The sequence below is a fragment of the Nelumbo nucifera genome, chromosome 1 (genome assembly GCF_055504915.1).
Source record: "Nelumbo nucifera cultivar China Antique chromosome 1, China Antique-T2T, whole genome shotgun sequence".
Classification (NCBI taxonomy): Eukaryota; Viridiplantae; Streptophyta; class Magnoliopsida; order Proteales; family Nelumbonaceae; genus Nelumbo; species Nelumbo nucifera.
Genome location: NC_142649.1, coordinates 69,451,272 through 69,466,847, shown reverse-complemented (window position 1 = coordinate 69,466,847; position 15,576 = coordinate 69,451,272). Strand labels below are relative to the sequence as shown.

At 39.1% G+C, this 15,576-nt stretch overlaps 1 protein-coding gene across 2 annotated transcripts in view; it reads left to right on the top strand.

Annotated features, from left to right (window-relative positions):
• Positions 1 to 369: 369 nt before the first annotated feature.
• LOC104594061 (uncharacterized) overlaps positions 370 to 15,576 on the top strand; it is a 40,037-nt gene continuing 24,830 nt past the window's right edge. Inside the window, exons 1-3 of one of the 2 annotated variants that reach the window (XM_010254180.3) lie at positions 370 to 814; positions 2,358 to 2,429; positions 3,056 to 3,145. In XM_010254180.3, coding sequence (XP_010252482.1) covers positions 632 to 814; positions 2,358 to 2,429; positions 3,056 to 3,145 — 345 coding nt within the window. In that variant the 5' untranslated portion in view covers positions 370 to 631. The remainder of the gene's footprint in view (positions 815 to 2,357; positions 2,430 to 3,055; positions 3,146 to 15,576) is intronic. The other variant, XM_010254181.3, reaches the window with a different exon arrangement.

The window sequence follows — 15,576 nt, the reverse complement described above, 5'->3', positions numbered from 1 at the left end:
ATCTCCTTGCCCATTTCTAAGCCGGGCTACAGACTTTATACGATGGCTGGGCTCGAGCTTAGGTGTATGTTAATAGAGAGGCAAAGACTGGCCTGAACCTGGCCTGGTCCAGCCCATGAACAGATGTATATCAGATTGATGATTTTCTTTCCTCAAAACAGACAGAAAGAAAGAAAGAGAGAAAGATGAATAAAAGGGGAAGGAGAGAAATAAATGGATTGGATTATCCACATGATGGTCTAAAGTATAAACATGAAGCTCTTTCGATAATTACTAATTAGTGATTTCTTTGAAGTTAAAATGTGTAATTAAGAAACTTTTTTCCCCTTAAAACTCATTATAGCAACTCTTTGGAGCAAGATTTAAACCAAATATAGCCTTAATTACTCCCTACTCCCCACCCCGCCTTGCCTCGGAAAATAATCCATCAACCTGGGCTGGAGATTGGAGAAGCAGCGAAGCGAAGGACAGAGAGCTCTCGGCGCTCTTTTTTAACTAACTCCACAATCCACATCGTAGTCTTTTATTTCTCTTCATAAAAAATGAAGAGAATAAAAAGAGCTGTCGTTAGCTCTTCTTTCTTTCTTCTCCTCTGAGAAGAAACACGAGTGTCAGACACGTTACACGTCCGATGATGGCGAATCTGCCTCAATCGCTCTCGCTCAACCCTCCTTTTGGTGGTCCAACCGCTTCTTCTGCTAACACCAACGCTGTTCAGGCCAGCAAAGACCGTAGAATGGCCTCAGCCGAACAGTTGGTACTCGAGCTCAGCAACCCTGATCTCAGAGAAAATGCACTCCTTGATCTCTCAAAGGCATGCCAACTTTATTGGTTTTGTTGATTTTCCGTCCGTTGATCTTTTCTGTTTTGATTATGGAAGAAAAAGGAGCAGTTTTCATTTTTGTATTGCTTTGTTTTATAGTTTTTTTAATCATCAAGTATGGGATTTAATTTCGAATTTTATGATGATCGAATGGCTCAGCATATGCTTTTTTTTCTTTTTTCTTTTTATGGATAATGATTAGTTGGGATGATTTTTCTGTTTCTTTCGGTTCTATACCCATAGAAAAGCATTAGATTGCTAAAATTGATAATTAACTGATTGTAAGGTTTAGAAAAAAAAGTAAATATGTAACGGTTTCTATTCAATAAGAACAATGCTTGTGTCTTGGGGGCTTGTGAATCACAAAAAGACTGTCCTCTATATTAGTATCACAGTAGACCTTGAATCACAAGAGAAAAATTGAACCAGGGGAGTGGGGTTGGCAAGTAACTAGCAGATGCATATTGACATTGAGATTGTAGAGAATTTTATTTATTTATTTATTTATTTTTGGGTAGTAGAGATTGTCCTCTCTATTAATTATTACAGGGACCTTAATGATGGATGCCTATAGTCATTGAGACAGACAATGACATTATTCATGCTAAAACGGTTGGCAAATAATTGTTTTCTTGTTGAGTTTTTTCGTTCAATGGGATGAAATGCGTGGAATTATTTGTTTTGTGTGGACATATTCTGATAAATGTTAAGAGGAAGGGACTGTAATTGATAAGCCATAATGAGTCTCATAACATTAATGTTGCGTGCATGAAAAAATGAAAAGAGCAATAGTAGCTTTTTTCAATCTAAGATCTGTATTTTAAGTGGTATATAGAACTGTATAGGATTATCAAATTAGGTTTTAGTACTTGATAAGAAACAAACCTGTTATTTTGTTATGATAAATCGGATCCAACCTTATATGAGTATCAGGCAGGCATCTTGTGTACATGTTCATATGACCAATTTTAAGAAATTTGTTATCTTGGAATAAAATACATACGGTGCTATCATACAGAGCAATGTGACGATGTGCCATGTTTTAACAGCAAAGACCAGATTGGTATATGGGATTGAAAATTCAGACATTAAAATTAAATACTTCTTATTCTTATTCTTTCTTCTTTTATTATTTTTTATGCTAGAATTATTTTGAACCAGGTGCATGAAGCAAATGCTTCATTGTATTCGTTAGGAATCAAATAAAATGTGGAATTTATTAATGTTGAACAGTTCTAGTGGTATGGTGCCATAAGATACATGATATGTCTTAATCACAAAATGGCAAATGCTACAAAGAAGAAATTACTGTAGCCTATGAATCTGCACAATCTCTTGTTTAAAGCTTGTCCTTTTGTTTTTAATATCTTAAAGTTTATGGCACTGTTTTTCCATCATTGTTTTTTAATGCTTATAGTGCCATCATAAGTGTTTTGAGTCTTTACTATTTATGTAGAATAATTATCAATGCATTTTTTCTCCTTTTTCTTGTTATCTTTGTTGATAATAACTGATTATCTTTTTCAATTTTTAGAAAAGGGAAATATTTCAAGATTTGGCTCCATTATTGTGGAACTCTTTTGGTACTATAGCTGCACTTTTACAGGTAGGCCTTTATGCTTTCACTAATTCTGGTTGTGATATAGATGGTTTCTATTATGTGGAATTGTGGACAATGTTTTGTTAGTTGTTGAACTGAAGCAAAATCTTTTGGAGCCACTTATCAGTCACTTTGAATAGATTTTTTTTTTTTTTTCTGAAAGTTATTGATATATATTTTCAAGTTTCTTACCAAATAAGGAGATCTAATAGAAGTATTTTTGTAAGTTTTTTCTCTGCCCAAATTTGTCTCTAGTAGGTCCTCTGGTAATTCTGAAAGTGACATTATTTGGTAATTTTTGTCTTTGGACTGCTTTGCAACTTTACCCCTGATTTGTGATTTTGATGAGATCATGAGAGGAAAGAAAAGCATCAAGTCTTTTTTTTTTTGTTTCCTCCTCTCTAACAATTATCATTTGCTTAGCAGTCCCAATTCCCAAAATAAGATTGAAAGCATTCTTCTTATAGTTTAAACCTACTATCATTAAGAAAACATTTAGCTGTTCTAATGGTCATCTTTGATTTCAAAGCAATGACATGGAATTTTAGCTCTTATGCTGCTTCAAGACCATGTTAAGGACCAGAAAATCCTTGAAAACTTATCTTTGAAAATGACCTTGTTAACATGTGCAGGAGATAGTGTCCATATATCCTGTTTTGTCACCACCAACCCTTACTCCAGTTGCATCAAATCGAGTTTGCAACGCACTTGCTCTTCTCCAGGTTCTTATCTTTTTATCTTTTGGCATTCCAGTTATTCTTGTCAATTATTTATCATCTATTCCATTTTTATTTATCATTATTGAGTGTTCATTCCTGGAAATCCTTACGTTAAGAGAAAGATTTTCCTCACTCTTTGATATAGCCCAAAACAGGGAAACTGTGGTGGAAGAGTGCTTTGATCAGGTGAATGACAGGGTAATCTGGGGCCCTACCTTTAGGGGAAATCTCAATGACTGTGAAGTTGGCCTGTTGGCTGATCTATTAAACCTTATCCAGGGCATAAATCCTAACCCCCAGCTGGAAGATGAAAGGGTTTGATCTTGGGAGAATCAGGCAATTTCTCAGTTCAGTCCTATGGCTCTCTCTCCCTTAGACAGGATAATGCTTTCCTCTGAGCTAGAATCTGGCGCCCTCACGTGCCTTCTAAAATAGCTTTCTTGGTATGGACTACAGTCCACAATAGATGCCTAACTACAGAGTACTGATCAGCTGCTAAGAAGAGGAATGCCTCTTCCTAATTCTCTTTGCTCCTTATGCAATGAAGCCCCAGAGTCACCAAATCATCTTTTCATGCATTGTAGCTTTTCTCGTTAGCTATGAATTATGGCTTGCCCTGCTTTGGGATTGACTTCTGCTTGCCAGAATCATTACTTCAGCTGCTGCAAGGATTAACTATCAAAGGTTTGAATAGAAGGGGCAAATTGTTATGGAATACTTTCCTGGCTGCCATCATCTGGAGACTATGGAAGGAAAGGAACAACTGTATTTTTGACAACAAATTTTCTGCCTTGGTGGAAGTCAGAAGTAATCTAATAGGTTTGTTTTGTTCTTGGTTGGGTGTATAAAGAAAATTTCAGGGTGTCCAGCTCAGATCTTTTTTTGCAAGCTGGACTTTGTTGGATGACTCTGCTTTGTTTTGTATATTCCTGATGTACAGGCTCTCATTGTACATGGGCTGGTGTATTTTGCTCTCTATAGTAAATTAATACAAAATCAATACTTTTTTTTTTGTTTGGAAATGGTAATATGCTGATGAGTTTTACTCATTATTGTATCTGATTATGGTCTTCAAAGTTAAACTTGCTGTCAAGCTTTGTATCAGGGTGGAAATGAGGGGGAATTGGCCTGTCAAGGATTGGAGGGGTGGTAAGAAATGAAACTGGAAATCTCATTTAAATTGCTTGTTACATGGGTTCCCAGAGCAACCAACAACATTGAAGACCCTTTGGAAAGGGTGGGGGCCCACATAATGTTAGACAGTGTATGCCCTTAGCTCCAATCAGAATAATGTACATTATGACATTTAATGTAAATGAATAAAGTATATACTTGATTCATGTTATCATGGTGTGTTTTTGTGTAATACCCTTAAACTGGACACATATGAGACTCGTGTTAGTTTAGAATCTTCACAACCGTTGGATAGATCTGGGGAGATTTATCTTGCCAAGGTTGACACTGATGTGCCGCCAAGTTGGTTGGGGTGGCTTGTCTCAGATGCCAAGGTGAGACCTGAGGTACATGTAGTGTGGGTTTTCTTGAAACCCTGAATCGGACCAGAATTTCAGTATTGCCCTGGACCTTAGAGATAGATGGGCAAAACTGGAATATTACACCTGACCCCTAGACTCGATTATGATACTTCATTAGGTGTTGGATTGGGCTGTCTTTGATATGCCAATCAATGAGATCCTTAGAGGGGGTCGAAACCTAGGTATGTTGGGACAATCCGAGAATTCATCTAAATGGGTTAGGTGATCATAGTGACAACATCAGCCCCTTTGTCAAACAAAGTGAATGATCGGGGATGCACTCCCTTTGATGGAAACTAAAACTGCCGGCAGTCGATTTCAACCATTGAAATTTGTTTTGCAAAATATATTTATATAAAGATATAGATATATATATATTATGGTTTCAAAATGTTTGCAAAAAGGTTTTAATTCCCGGGATCCATGTGAGTAGAGAGTGCAGCACTGTACCTTGCAGCCGAGGGAGAGGTCCTCTCTTGTTGGGCAGTGTTTGATCATTATGGGCTGAGAGGTTAAGTGTAAGACCATTGAGGGTAATACCTGATGGGCTAATCTTGCATCTGCCCACAGTCCTTGGGTTTTTATAAGGTAGCTTGACCCAATGACCATTTAGTGTAAATGTTGGGCCCATTAAGAGCCCATGGTGATGGACTCAGGGGTTCACTGTCTCCTATAGTGAATTCGGCCAGGCCTTGTAACAGAGGCTGGGCTGAACCCATGTGGCTGATGTGTAGATCAATGTTTGGGTCCCACGCCATACAAGGATATTCAATTGGGCAACAATTTGGAGGGTAAGTGAGTAGATGAACTTAATGGGCCTAAAGCCAATTCGAATTGGCTTAATGGGATTAATTAAAGGAGGGTGATTCTGGGATTTAGATCAGCAGATAGGATAAGGGATTGTCCCTATCCACTCAGAGAGTCCAGATCCAAATAGAGATTTGGATCAGGAGAATCCTAATTAGATTAGGAGGGCTGATCTTTATTTGCAGATAAGATAAGGAATTATCATTATCTTTTAAAGAGAGTCCAGATCGAAATACAATATTTGGATTAGGAAACTCCTAATGGGATTATGAGAACCTCTCTTTAAGGCTATAAATAGGAGAGCAGAGCGAACCCTCAGTACACAACAGAAACCAATCTGACTGCTGAATTTAGAAAGAGACAACACAGTTAGACTGCACCGTCTCCTTCTCTCCTGCTCTTGCCGCCATACCAGTTCGATCTCCACCTGTGGGAGCGATCAAGAAGTGTTCTTGATATTACCTTTTGGCAGAAAAGGTAATCAGAAGTTGTGCTCACTAGCCCTCCATCAGATTCTTGCTGAAGAATCAGGTTCTTGCTAAAGAGTCATTCTGCTGATTTTGCTTCATCCTGCACCATGTCATCTTCAGTGGAAGCAGTCTTTGGATCTTTCCTTGGGCGTGAACACGTTCATTGGAGGTTATTGTTACTTCGTATCAGGTATATCCCTCCACTCCCTTTTGGTTTCAGATCTGGTCTGGTTTGGGTTCAAGATTGATCATTGAAAATGCAGTTTTCTAAAATAGGGAATGTGATTCCCACGTGGGAGAGAGAATTTTTTGAAAATTCGCCCAACCTTCCTGCAGGGTTCAACTATCTATATGATGGATCTCTCATCCCTTCACATAAATGCCCTAGAATGGGGAGCACTGAGGTCATACATGGAATATCTAGGTACTTGATGATCTGTTGTTATCTTTTTACATCTGTTTTTCTTTGATTTGGTCACCTTTAAACTGTTCTTGTATTTTTCTTCATTTCAATGCTGTTGAATTGAGGACCCTTTCTATCACTATTTAATAAAATCTCTTTACTGATAAGACCAATGGATAGATCTGCTGAAAAGGAGACAGAGCATTGGTGAAGTTAGGAGAGAGGAATTGGTATTTGAAGTTGAAGATGTTGCTGAATGAGGTGACTAGAGAGGTGATTTCCTGGGAATAGGAATTTGGGGTTGATGAGGAATCTAAATAAGGCAAAAAGAACAAGCCAGAAGAGATGGGGTGGTGGTGGTCCTTAGGGCTAGAGGAAAGAGAGTAACTTGTGCTTCTTAGTAGTTATAACTTCTATTATTTGATGCTCTATACAGTAGGCATGATCATGGGGTGGTGGTGGTCCTGGTATAAGTGGCTTCTTGTAAGCCTTGGCCCACGAGGACCTGGGCTGGGCACCTGAGTGAATCGCTCTCTATCTCTTATATCATGCAGGCCTAGGCCAGGCTGGGCTAAGACAAAATCTAGGCCCAGGGCTTGAAATTTGCAGGCAAGCTAGGCTAGGAATATCACGACCCTTGTTTGCAGACGTTTTATTCAAAGTGATGAGTTTGAGCAACCTGATGGTTTAGTGCCCATTTTTGGAGGGCTTTCACAATGTGGCATTTGGCTTTGCAAGGTGGGCCCACTTGGACAGCCTATAAGCATTGTTTGGTGAAATACCTGGAAAACCCAAATCAGCTTTCTTTCAGCAAAAAAAATGGCTTTTCATTGAAGCTTCCTTTAGTGCCTGTTTGGGAGGGCTTTGATATAGTAGCTTCTGGCTTTACAAGGTGGGCGCCGCTTGGACAGTGTATAAGCAATGTTTGTTAAAAAACCCATAAAATCCAGAATAGCTATGTTATAGTCCAAAATATGGCTTTCCGCTGAAGTTTCTTTTAGTGGCTTCTTTAAAGCAGCTTAATCAAAGATTCAGTCCGATAAAACAGCCCTTAGCTGCTCCGCCAAAGCAGCTCAATGAAAGCACTGAACCAAGGATTCAGCCCTCCTAAACGGGCCCTTAGTGCTGTAGTTTTGTGCCGGTGCTTGCTTGAGCTTGGCTGGTAGTAGGGGTGCAAGTCCACTTAGTTTAGGTCGGATTGAGGTCAATCCTGACCCAACCCAAGTTGTGAACCCCCAACCCTAAACTTGGGTTGGGTTCAGGTTAGACTAATTTTTTTACTTCTTTTTGTTTTAGAAAAATGCTATCACTACTTAAACATAGAATTGGCCAATTAAGGTTAACTATATATGTTGATGCTTTAGGAGTGCTATACTCATGCTACACCCAAAATCTTTTCCTTAAAACTCAAAATTATTGATACATATACATATATACATGCATGTTTGCATGAAAACATGCATATTTACATGCATGTTGAAGTCAGGTTCATATTTCTGAACATTTACCCAACCTTCAACCCAACTGAACCCAACTCGACTGATGTGAACAGAAAGGCAAATTACATGCAATACCTCAAGTATACAACAATAAGCACAAAAAATACCAAACTGAAAACAACCAAATAAGTTGGATTTTTAGGGATTTCAGACCTGGACCTGAAGTAAAACTCCTCTTGGAACAGTTCCGCTATAGAAACAATGGCAGAAAACTGGCCTCCCACGCGGACACACAGCGATGGAGGGATTGGAAGGTGCCAAAATGGGTCGACTCCTCAAAACCCAAGCTCCCAATGCTTGAAAACCCTAGATGGGGCTGAGCTATAGCTCAAACAAGAGAGAAAGAACCAAAAAAGACCCCTATAGAAACATCCCCCTTCTCTTTTATAAGACCCACTAGCTTGCTGGACAAGCTAGTTAAAATATTTACACATAAGCCCCTAGGATGTTTCCCTCTCACAAGCAACTCCATAAGCACAAAACTAACTTCAAATGAGCCCTCAAAAGATAACTTTTGTTACAAAGAGACCCAAGAGACCAAAACCCAACAGATATGCACCCAACTACCCTTGGCCAAAAGTCTGACTTATAAAATGACCAAAAAACCCCTGGTTCCAAACTGTCAACAAAGCTACCCAAAAACAATAATTTGGGATCCTACTACAAGAAAACATGCAAAACAGAATACATTCACACATTTTTTCTTTTTTTTTCTCGCCTCATCATTCTTGCCGGGTTAAAAAGAGCTCGACCTTGTGCAAACAGCAATTTTAGTAGCCTTGCACATGTTTCCATCTAGCTTCATAAACTCCTCTTCACTAATCCAAGAATTCTCAATTGATGGTTTCCTTTTCCACTTGACCAAAAGCCTAAAATAGGCCCCATTTCGAGTGTTGGTGACTTGGACATCTTCTACACCCTCTACTTGTTCAAACTCATTAGAACTACTAGCCCTTTGTGCTTGTCCTCGCCCATCCTTTGTTGTTAGTTCTAGGTCCCCATGGTAATCAAAGAGGTCCGCTACATTAAAAATGGGTGAAATGGACAAATCAGCTAGTAGTTCAATTTCATATGCATCGTCACCAAACTGTCTCAGCACTTGACATGGACCAATCATTTTCTGCTTCAACTTATGGTAGGTCCCAATAGGAAACCTCTTAGGCTGCAAATAAACCATGACTAGATCACCCTCATGAAACTCTTTCATCCGGCGATGCTTATCCTTAGCTTCTTAATTACCTTTGATTGCTTTCTTTCAGCTTTTGCTATACATTCTCTTGAATCTCTTGAATGGATTCAGCTAAAGCTTCGGCATCATCACTCACTTGCCGCAACCTTGTTATAGGAGCTAGATCAACAACACTTTTAGGTGACCAACTGTACACAACCTCAAAAGGAGTCTTCCCTGTAGATCTATTAATTGATTTATTGAAGGCAAATTCAACTTGTGGTAGGATGAGATCCCATTGCTTTAAGTAGCCTCCAACTAGGCTCCTCAACAAGTTGCCTAGGCTTCGGTTAACCACTTCAGTTTGTCCATCTGTTTGTGGGTGAAATGTATTGCTATATTGTAAGGTAGTAACCATACGCTTCCATAAAGTTCTCTAGAAGTGGCTAAGGAATCTTGTGTCACGACCTGATGTGATAAATCTTGGCAATCCGTGCAATCGAACAACTTCTTTGAAAAACAAGTTAGTTACATGAGAAGCATCAAAAGTCTTTTGGCAATCAATAAAGTGGGTCATTTTAGAGAAACGATCAACCACAACAAAAATAGAGTCATTACCCCTAGCTGTTCTTGGCAACCCCAACACAAAATCCATAGTAATATCAGTCCATAGTGATTCTGGTATGGGTAAGGGAAGATACAAACCTGTATTTTGATGTTGCCCCTTAGATGTTTGGCACTTGTGACATCTATCAACATAATATAACACATCCTTTTATAGCCTTGGCCAAAAGTACCTTTTGGAGACCATTTCAAGTGTCTTCTTGTGACCAAAATGTCCCTTGCAATGCAAATCAACAATGAGTAATACCCTCAAAGATACTGATGGAATACATAACCTATTGCCCATGAATAAGTAACCATCATTCCACACAAACTTGGCTCGAATATCCTTGTCACCTGCTGCATAGCTTCTACAAATAGGGCCAACATAAGGGTCATCTTGGCATTGGTCTTTGATGGAGCTGAATCCCACAACATTAGTAGACATTGTTGACACCAGGTGAACTCTCCTACTAAGAGTATCAACTACCCGGTTTTGTTGTCCAACCTTATGCTTCAAAACAAAATTATATTCTTGTAGAAAGTCAACCCATTTAGCATGTCTTCCCTTTATCTTCTGTTGGGAGTTAAGGTGTTTCAATGCTTCATGGTCTGAATACAACACAAACTCCCGTTGGATAAGGTAATGCCTCCAAAACTTCAACGCTTGCACAATGGCATAAAACTCAACATCATAAGTGGAATACCTCCTTCCAGCATCATTGAGTTTCTCACTAAAGTAAGCAACTGGATGGCCTTCTTGGCTAAGGACAGCTCCAATCCCAACATGGGTTACATCACATTCAACTTCAAAGAGCTTGTTAAAATCAGGTAAAGCCAATACCGGAGCCTTCGTCATCCTCATCTTTAGCCCTTGGAAGCTTTTCTCAATTGCGGGAGTCCAAGTAAACTCACCTCCTTTCAAGCATTTAGTAATGGGTGCCACAATAGTGCTGAAATTCTTTATAAACCGAAGATAAAATGTTGCTAACCCATGGAAACTACAAATTTCAGTTAAGGTATTTGGTGTTGGCCACTCTTGAATAGCTTGAACTTTTTCTTGATCCACCTCAATCCCCTTGGCTGAAACAACATACCCCAAAAACACCAACCGACCTGTCATAAAATTACACTTCTTCAAATTTATATATAGCTGGTTTTGTCTCAAGACTTCTGTGATTGCTCTCAAGTGTTCTAAGTGGCTGTCATGATCTTTGTTGTGGATGAGTATGTCATCAAAATAACCTACCACAAGCTTCCCCATGAACGGCCTTAAAACTTGGCTCATGAACCTCATAAAGGTGCTAGGAGCATTAGCACCACTTGGCAACCCAAAGGTGCTAGAAGCTTCATAAAGACCTTCCTTAGTCTTGAATTTAGTCTTCCACTCATCCCCCTTTCAGATACGAATTTGATGGTATCCACTCTTCAGATCTATTTTTGAAAAGACTTGTGAGCCAGCCAATGTGTTTAACATGTCATCAAGGCGGGGTATGGGAAACTTGTATTTAACTGTAATCTTGTTAATGCCATGACTGTCAACACACATACGCCAACTACCATCTTTCTTTGGTGTGAGCAAAGCTGGTACAGCACATGGGCTTAAGCTCTCACAGATCAGCCCCTTCTTCAACAACTCTGTTACTTGTCTTTGGAGCTCCTCATGCTCCTTAGGGCTCATTCTATAGTGGGGTAGGTTAGGCAATGCTGATCCTGGCATTAAATCTATATGATGTTGTACATCTCTTAGAGGAGGAAGGCCATCGGGTAATTCTTTAGGCATCACATCAGCATACTCATGAAGTAGCTTCTTCACCAACTCTAGAACAGGTGTTTGTTTGCTAACTTCTTTTGTAATCAGCATGTAAACAACATCCAAATTCCCATCTTCTTGAGCCAATTTATTTGAGGTGAAGAGAGTAGTGATTGGCTTTGTTTCCTTCTTTGGAAATGAATCAAGTTGCATTGGTTTAAGAGTTATCTTCTTATTGTCTTTCACAAAGCTGTATGTGTTCTTGTCCCCATAATGAATGGTCTTATAGTCATATTGCCATGGGTGACCCAAGAGAATACGACATGCATCCATTGGGACATCACACCATACCGATTCTTCAAATGTATTACCAATAGAAAATTTAACTAGGCATTTAGAAGAAACCCTTACCTCATTTCCTTTGTTGAACCACAAAATACGATATGGCCGGGGGTGTTAAATAGTCTTGAGCTGTAATTTATCCACCATCTCTTGAGAAACAAGATTCTCACTATTCCCACTATCAATAATCAGGTTACACAACTTCCCACCAGCTGTACAACGTGTTCTAAAGATATTCTTTCTCAACTAGTCCCCTGGTAGTGGTTCTTGAGGTGCAACCATAGAGTGTCGTATCACTAGAGCTTCACCCCCAATATCCCCATCCAAGTTTTCTTCCTCTAAAGCATTTGCTTCAGTAGTTTCAGCCGCTTGCCCATCCTCATCTTGGCCTATATCATCTTGTTGTTCATCAATGACTTCATTAACCAAATGTGTTTGCCCTTCAATCCTTCTCTTAGGACATTCATTTGAACAATGTCCCAACTCCATTCACTTAAAACATTTAATAATAGGCTGCCCTTGACTGCTTGTTTTTGCATTTGAAGTCCCTTGGACTATAGGTTGTGTTTGGTTGATTACACGACCCCTACCAGCCCCAACACTTCGACCTACTGATGAAGATGTACCTTGGACAGCACTTAGCCTCCGCCATGAGCTCCGACTCAATTGAGCTTCAACCTTTAGTGCTAGCTGATATGCATCCTTTACCTTATACAAGCAATGTAGGCTAACTTGATCTTCTATTGGCAACCTCAAACCATTGATATATCTACTAACATTTTGCTGTTCAGTTTCTGACATATTACTCCAAAGAGTTAATCTACTAAACTCTTTTGTGTACTTCTTCACACTCTTTTCCCGTTGCCTTAAATTCTGCACCCTTTGGTAAAGAGTTTGTTCATAGTCTGGTGGTAAAAATTGGGATTTCAGCTTGTCTTTCATTCTTCCCTAGGAACTAACCTTTCTTTTCCCCTTCCTTTCTTTGTTCCTTTGGTAATTTTTCCACCAATCTAAGGATGTCCCACGCATCTTTGCTATTACAAGCTTCAAATTTCTTTCTTCATTCATTTCTTTGCAATCAAAATAATTTTCAATGTTGTCCAACCAATCTAGAAGCTCTTCAAGTTCCTACTCACCATCAACCTCGGAAATATGAAGTTGAACACCATGACCTTGATTGTATTGTAAAACTTGCACTATTCGGTCTTCCCACCGCTGGTTGTTATTCCTTCCATGCTGATCACCTTCAGGTTGCTCAATGTCTTCACTCGATTCTTCACTAATAATGTCAGTGAGTTGTTCATCAACTCTAGGAGCTTGTCTTCTTCTTCCTAGCCCAAATCATTTGCTGCGTCACCATCCCTAGCAGCATTTTGAGCTACAAGTTGAGCAAGATGTTCAATCTGTTCTTGCAGTCCTCTTATAGCCTCTTGGAAAACCTCTACAGTAACATGTTGTGGTCTTCTACCACCCCTACCATGTTCACCCCTTGCAGCCATGATAATATAGAAAAACACAAGAAGGAGATGAACTTTGAAGCAAACCCAAGGAAAGAACTTGCTCTGATACCACTTGATGTGAACAAAAAGGCCAATTACATGCAGTGCCTCAAGTATATTGCAATAAGCACAAGAAATACCAAGCTGAAAACAACAAAATAGGTTGGATTTTAGGGATTTCAGACCTGAACCTGAAGTAAAACTCCTCCTGGAACAGTTCCGTTACAGTAACAATGGCAGCAAATTGGCCTCCCGTGTGGGCACTCAGCGATGGAGGGATTGGAAGGTGCCAAAATAGGTCGATTCCTCAAAACCCAAGCTCCCAATGCTTGAAAACCCTAGCTGGGGCTGAGCAACAGCTCAAACAAGAGAGAAAGAACCAAAAAAGACCCCTATGGAAACATCCCCCTTCTCTTTTATAAGACCCATTGGCTTGCTGGACAAGCTAGTTAAAATATTTACACATAAGCCCCTAGGATGTTTCCCTCTCACAAGCAACTCCTTAAGAACAAAACTAACTTCAAATGAGCCCTCAAAAGATAACTTTTGTTACAAAGAGACCCAAGAGACCAAAACCCAACAGATATGCACCCAACTGCCCTTGACAAAAAGTCTGATTTATAAAATGACGAAAATACCCCTGGTTCCAAACTGTCAACAAAGCTACCCAAAACAACAATTTGGGATCCTACTACAAGGAAAACATGCAAAACAGAATACATCCACACCTTTTTTTCTTTTTTTCATTTTTTTCTTGCCTCATCATATCGACCTTTGGATGTGGTTGGTTTGGGCTAACCCAGTCCATGATGCACCTTTAGCTGGTAGCATGCTGTTTTTGTTTCTGTGCATTATTTTTCATAATTATGGTTGGGGTTGTTATTTTTGTTCATCAGGCTGAATTGCATATGTTGTATAGAAGTCTGGTGCCCCATTCATCAGGGCTTCTGTTTTCTTCTTTGGTTTCTCTTTCTTATTTTTTCTTTTCTTTTATATATACTTCTTGCATACTTTTTGTAATAAAATCTCTGTCACCTTTCATGAGAAAATACCTTTAATGTGATGGGGAAAATCTATTCTAATGTTGTTGAATTTCCAGAGTTTGGTAGTCTCCTTTCCTTTCCTTTTTACTGATATAAGAATACCATTAAGTGGAGGAGAACAAACGTGAAGACATCTGATGACTTCCATAAAAACACAGAAACATTCTTTTCTATTTTTTGATCAATAACCAAGCACATTGAAGTTCTCACAAGAACAAGACTCAGAAGGCATGTTTTGGTCACAATTCTAAAACAATCTCTGTTATGATGCTTCTTATTATGACCTTAAAAAGGTTGTACAATGGATGCTTGTATATTCGACCTTTTCCTTATTAGTTGTTAATAAAGAATATGTATGTACAGGGGAAATATGCCAAGCACCCCCAAAGATCTTAGATATCCTGATTTATATTATAGTCTGGTACATTCCTTTATACAGACCCAAACTCAAAAATTTCTACTGGTAACTCCTCAATACAGCTCCTCCCTGGAAACCCCTTTCTTTCCAAGATAACTGCCATAGTATTTGGTGTTCTTTGTATATATTGCAACTCAGCTCTTAGTTCTTGAACAAGCTGTTTCACCTCCCTCAAAATGTGTCTATACTGCCAGGATCCCTGGTTGTTATACTTAGGCAGCTAGCAGTAATTTGAAACTCTCCCTCCAATGTTATGCCCTTGTAGCTCAATAATTTTCCCAGCTTTAGACGGTTTGGGGATGACAGTAATGTTCTAACTGAGTTTCCTTTTTTTTTTGATAAGCAACTCAAAGAATTTTATTAAATCTTAAAAAGAGAGAAGTACAACAAGAAGTTGTTAGGAATAACACCCATTACAACAAAGAATCCCACCACCCAATCAGTGGCGGAGCCAGGAATTTTCTTTTGGGGGGAGGGGGAAAGTTAAACAAGAAAATGAGATAGGGAGTAGAAGTAGGTTTTGGGGAAAAATGGACTGAGAAGGTTTGGGTCTATTGCATGTTTTTTTAAAGAGAGAAGTACAACAAGAAGTTGTTACGAATAACACCCATTACAACAAAGAATCCCACCACCCAATCAGTGGCGGAGCCAGGAATTTTCTTTTGGGGGGAGGGGGAAAGTTAAACAAGAAAATGAGATAGGGAGTAGAAGAAGTAGGGTTTGGGGAAAAATGGACTGAGAAGGTTTGGGTCTATTGCATGTTTTTTTAAAGAGAAAATAAACATTTTTTTTTTAATTTTGAGAGTTGGAGGAGCGTTAGAGAGTGATCCATTACATTTTAATTCAAGTTTTGGGGGTCCAAAGACCCACTTTATTATGTTTTGACCCAGCCTC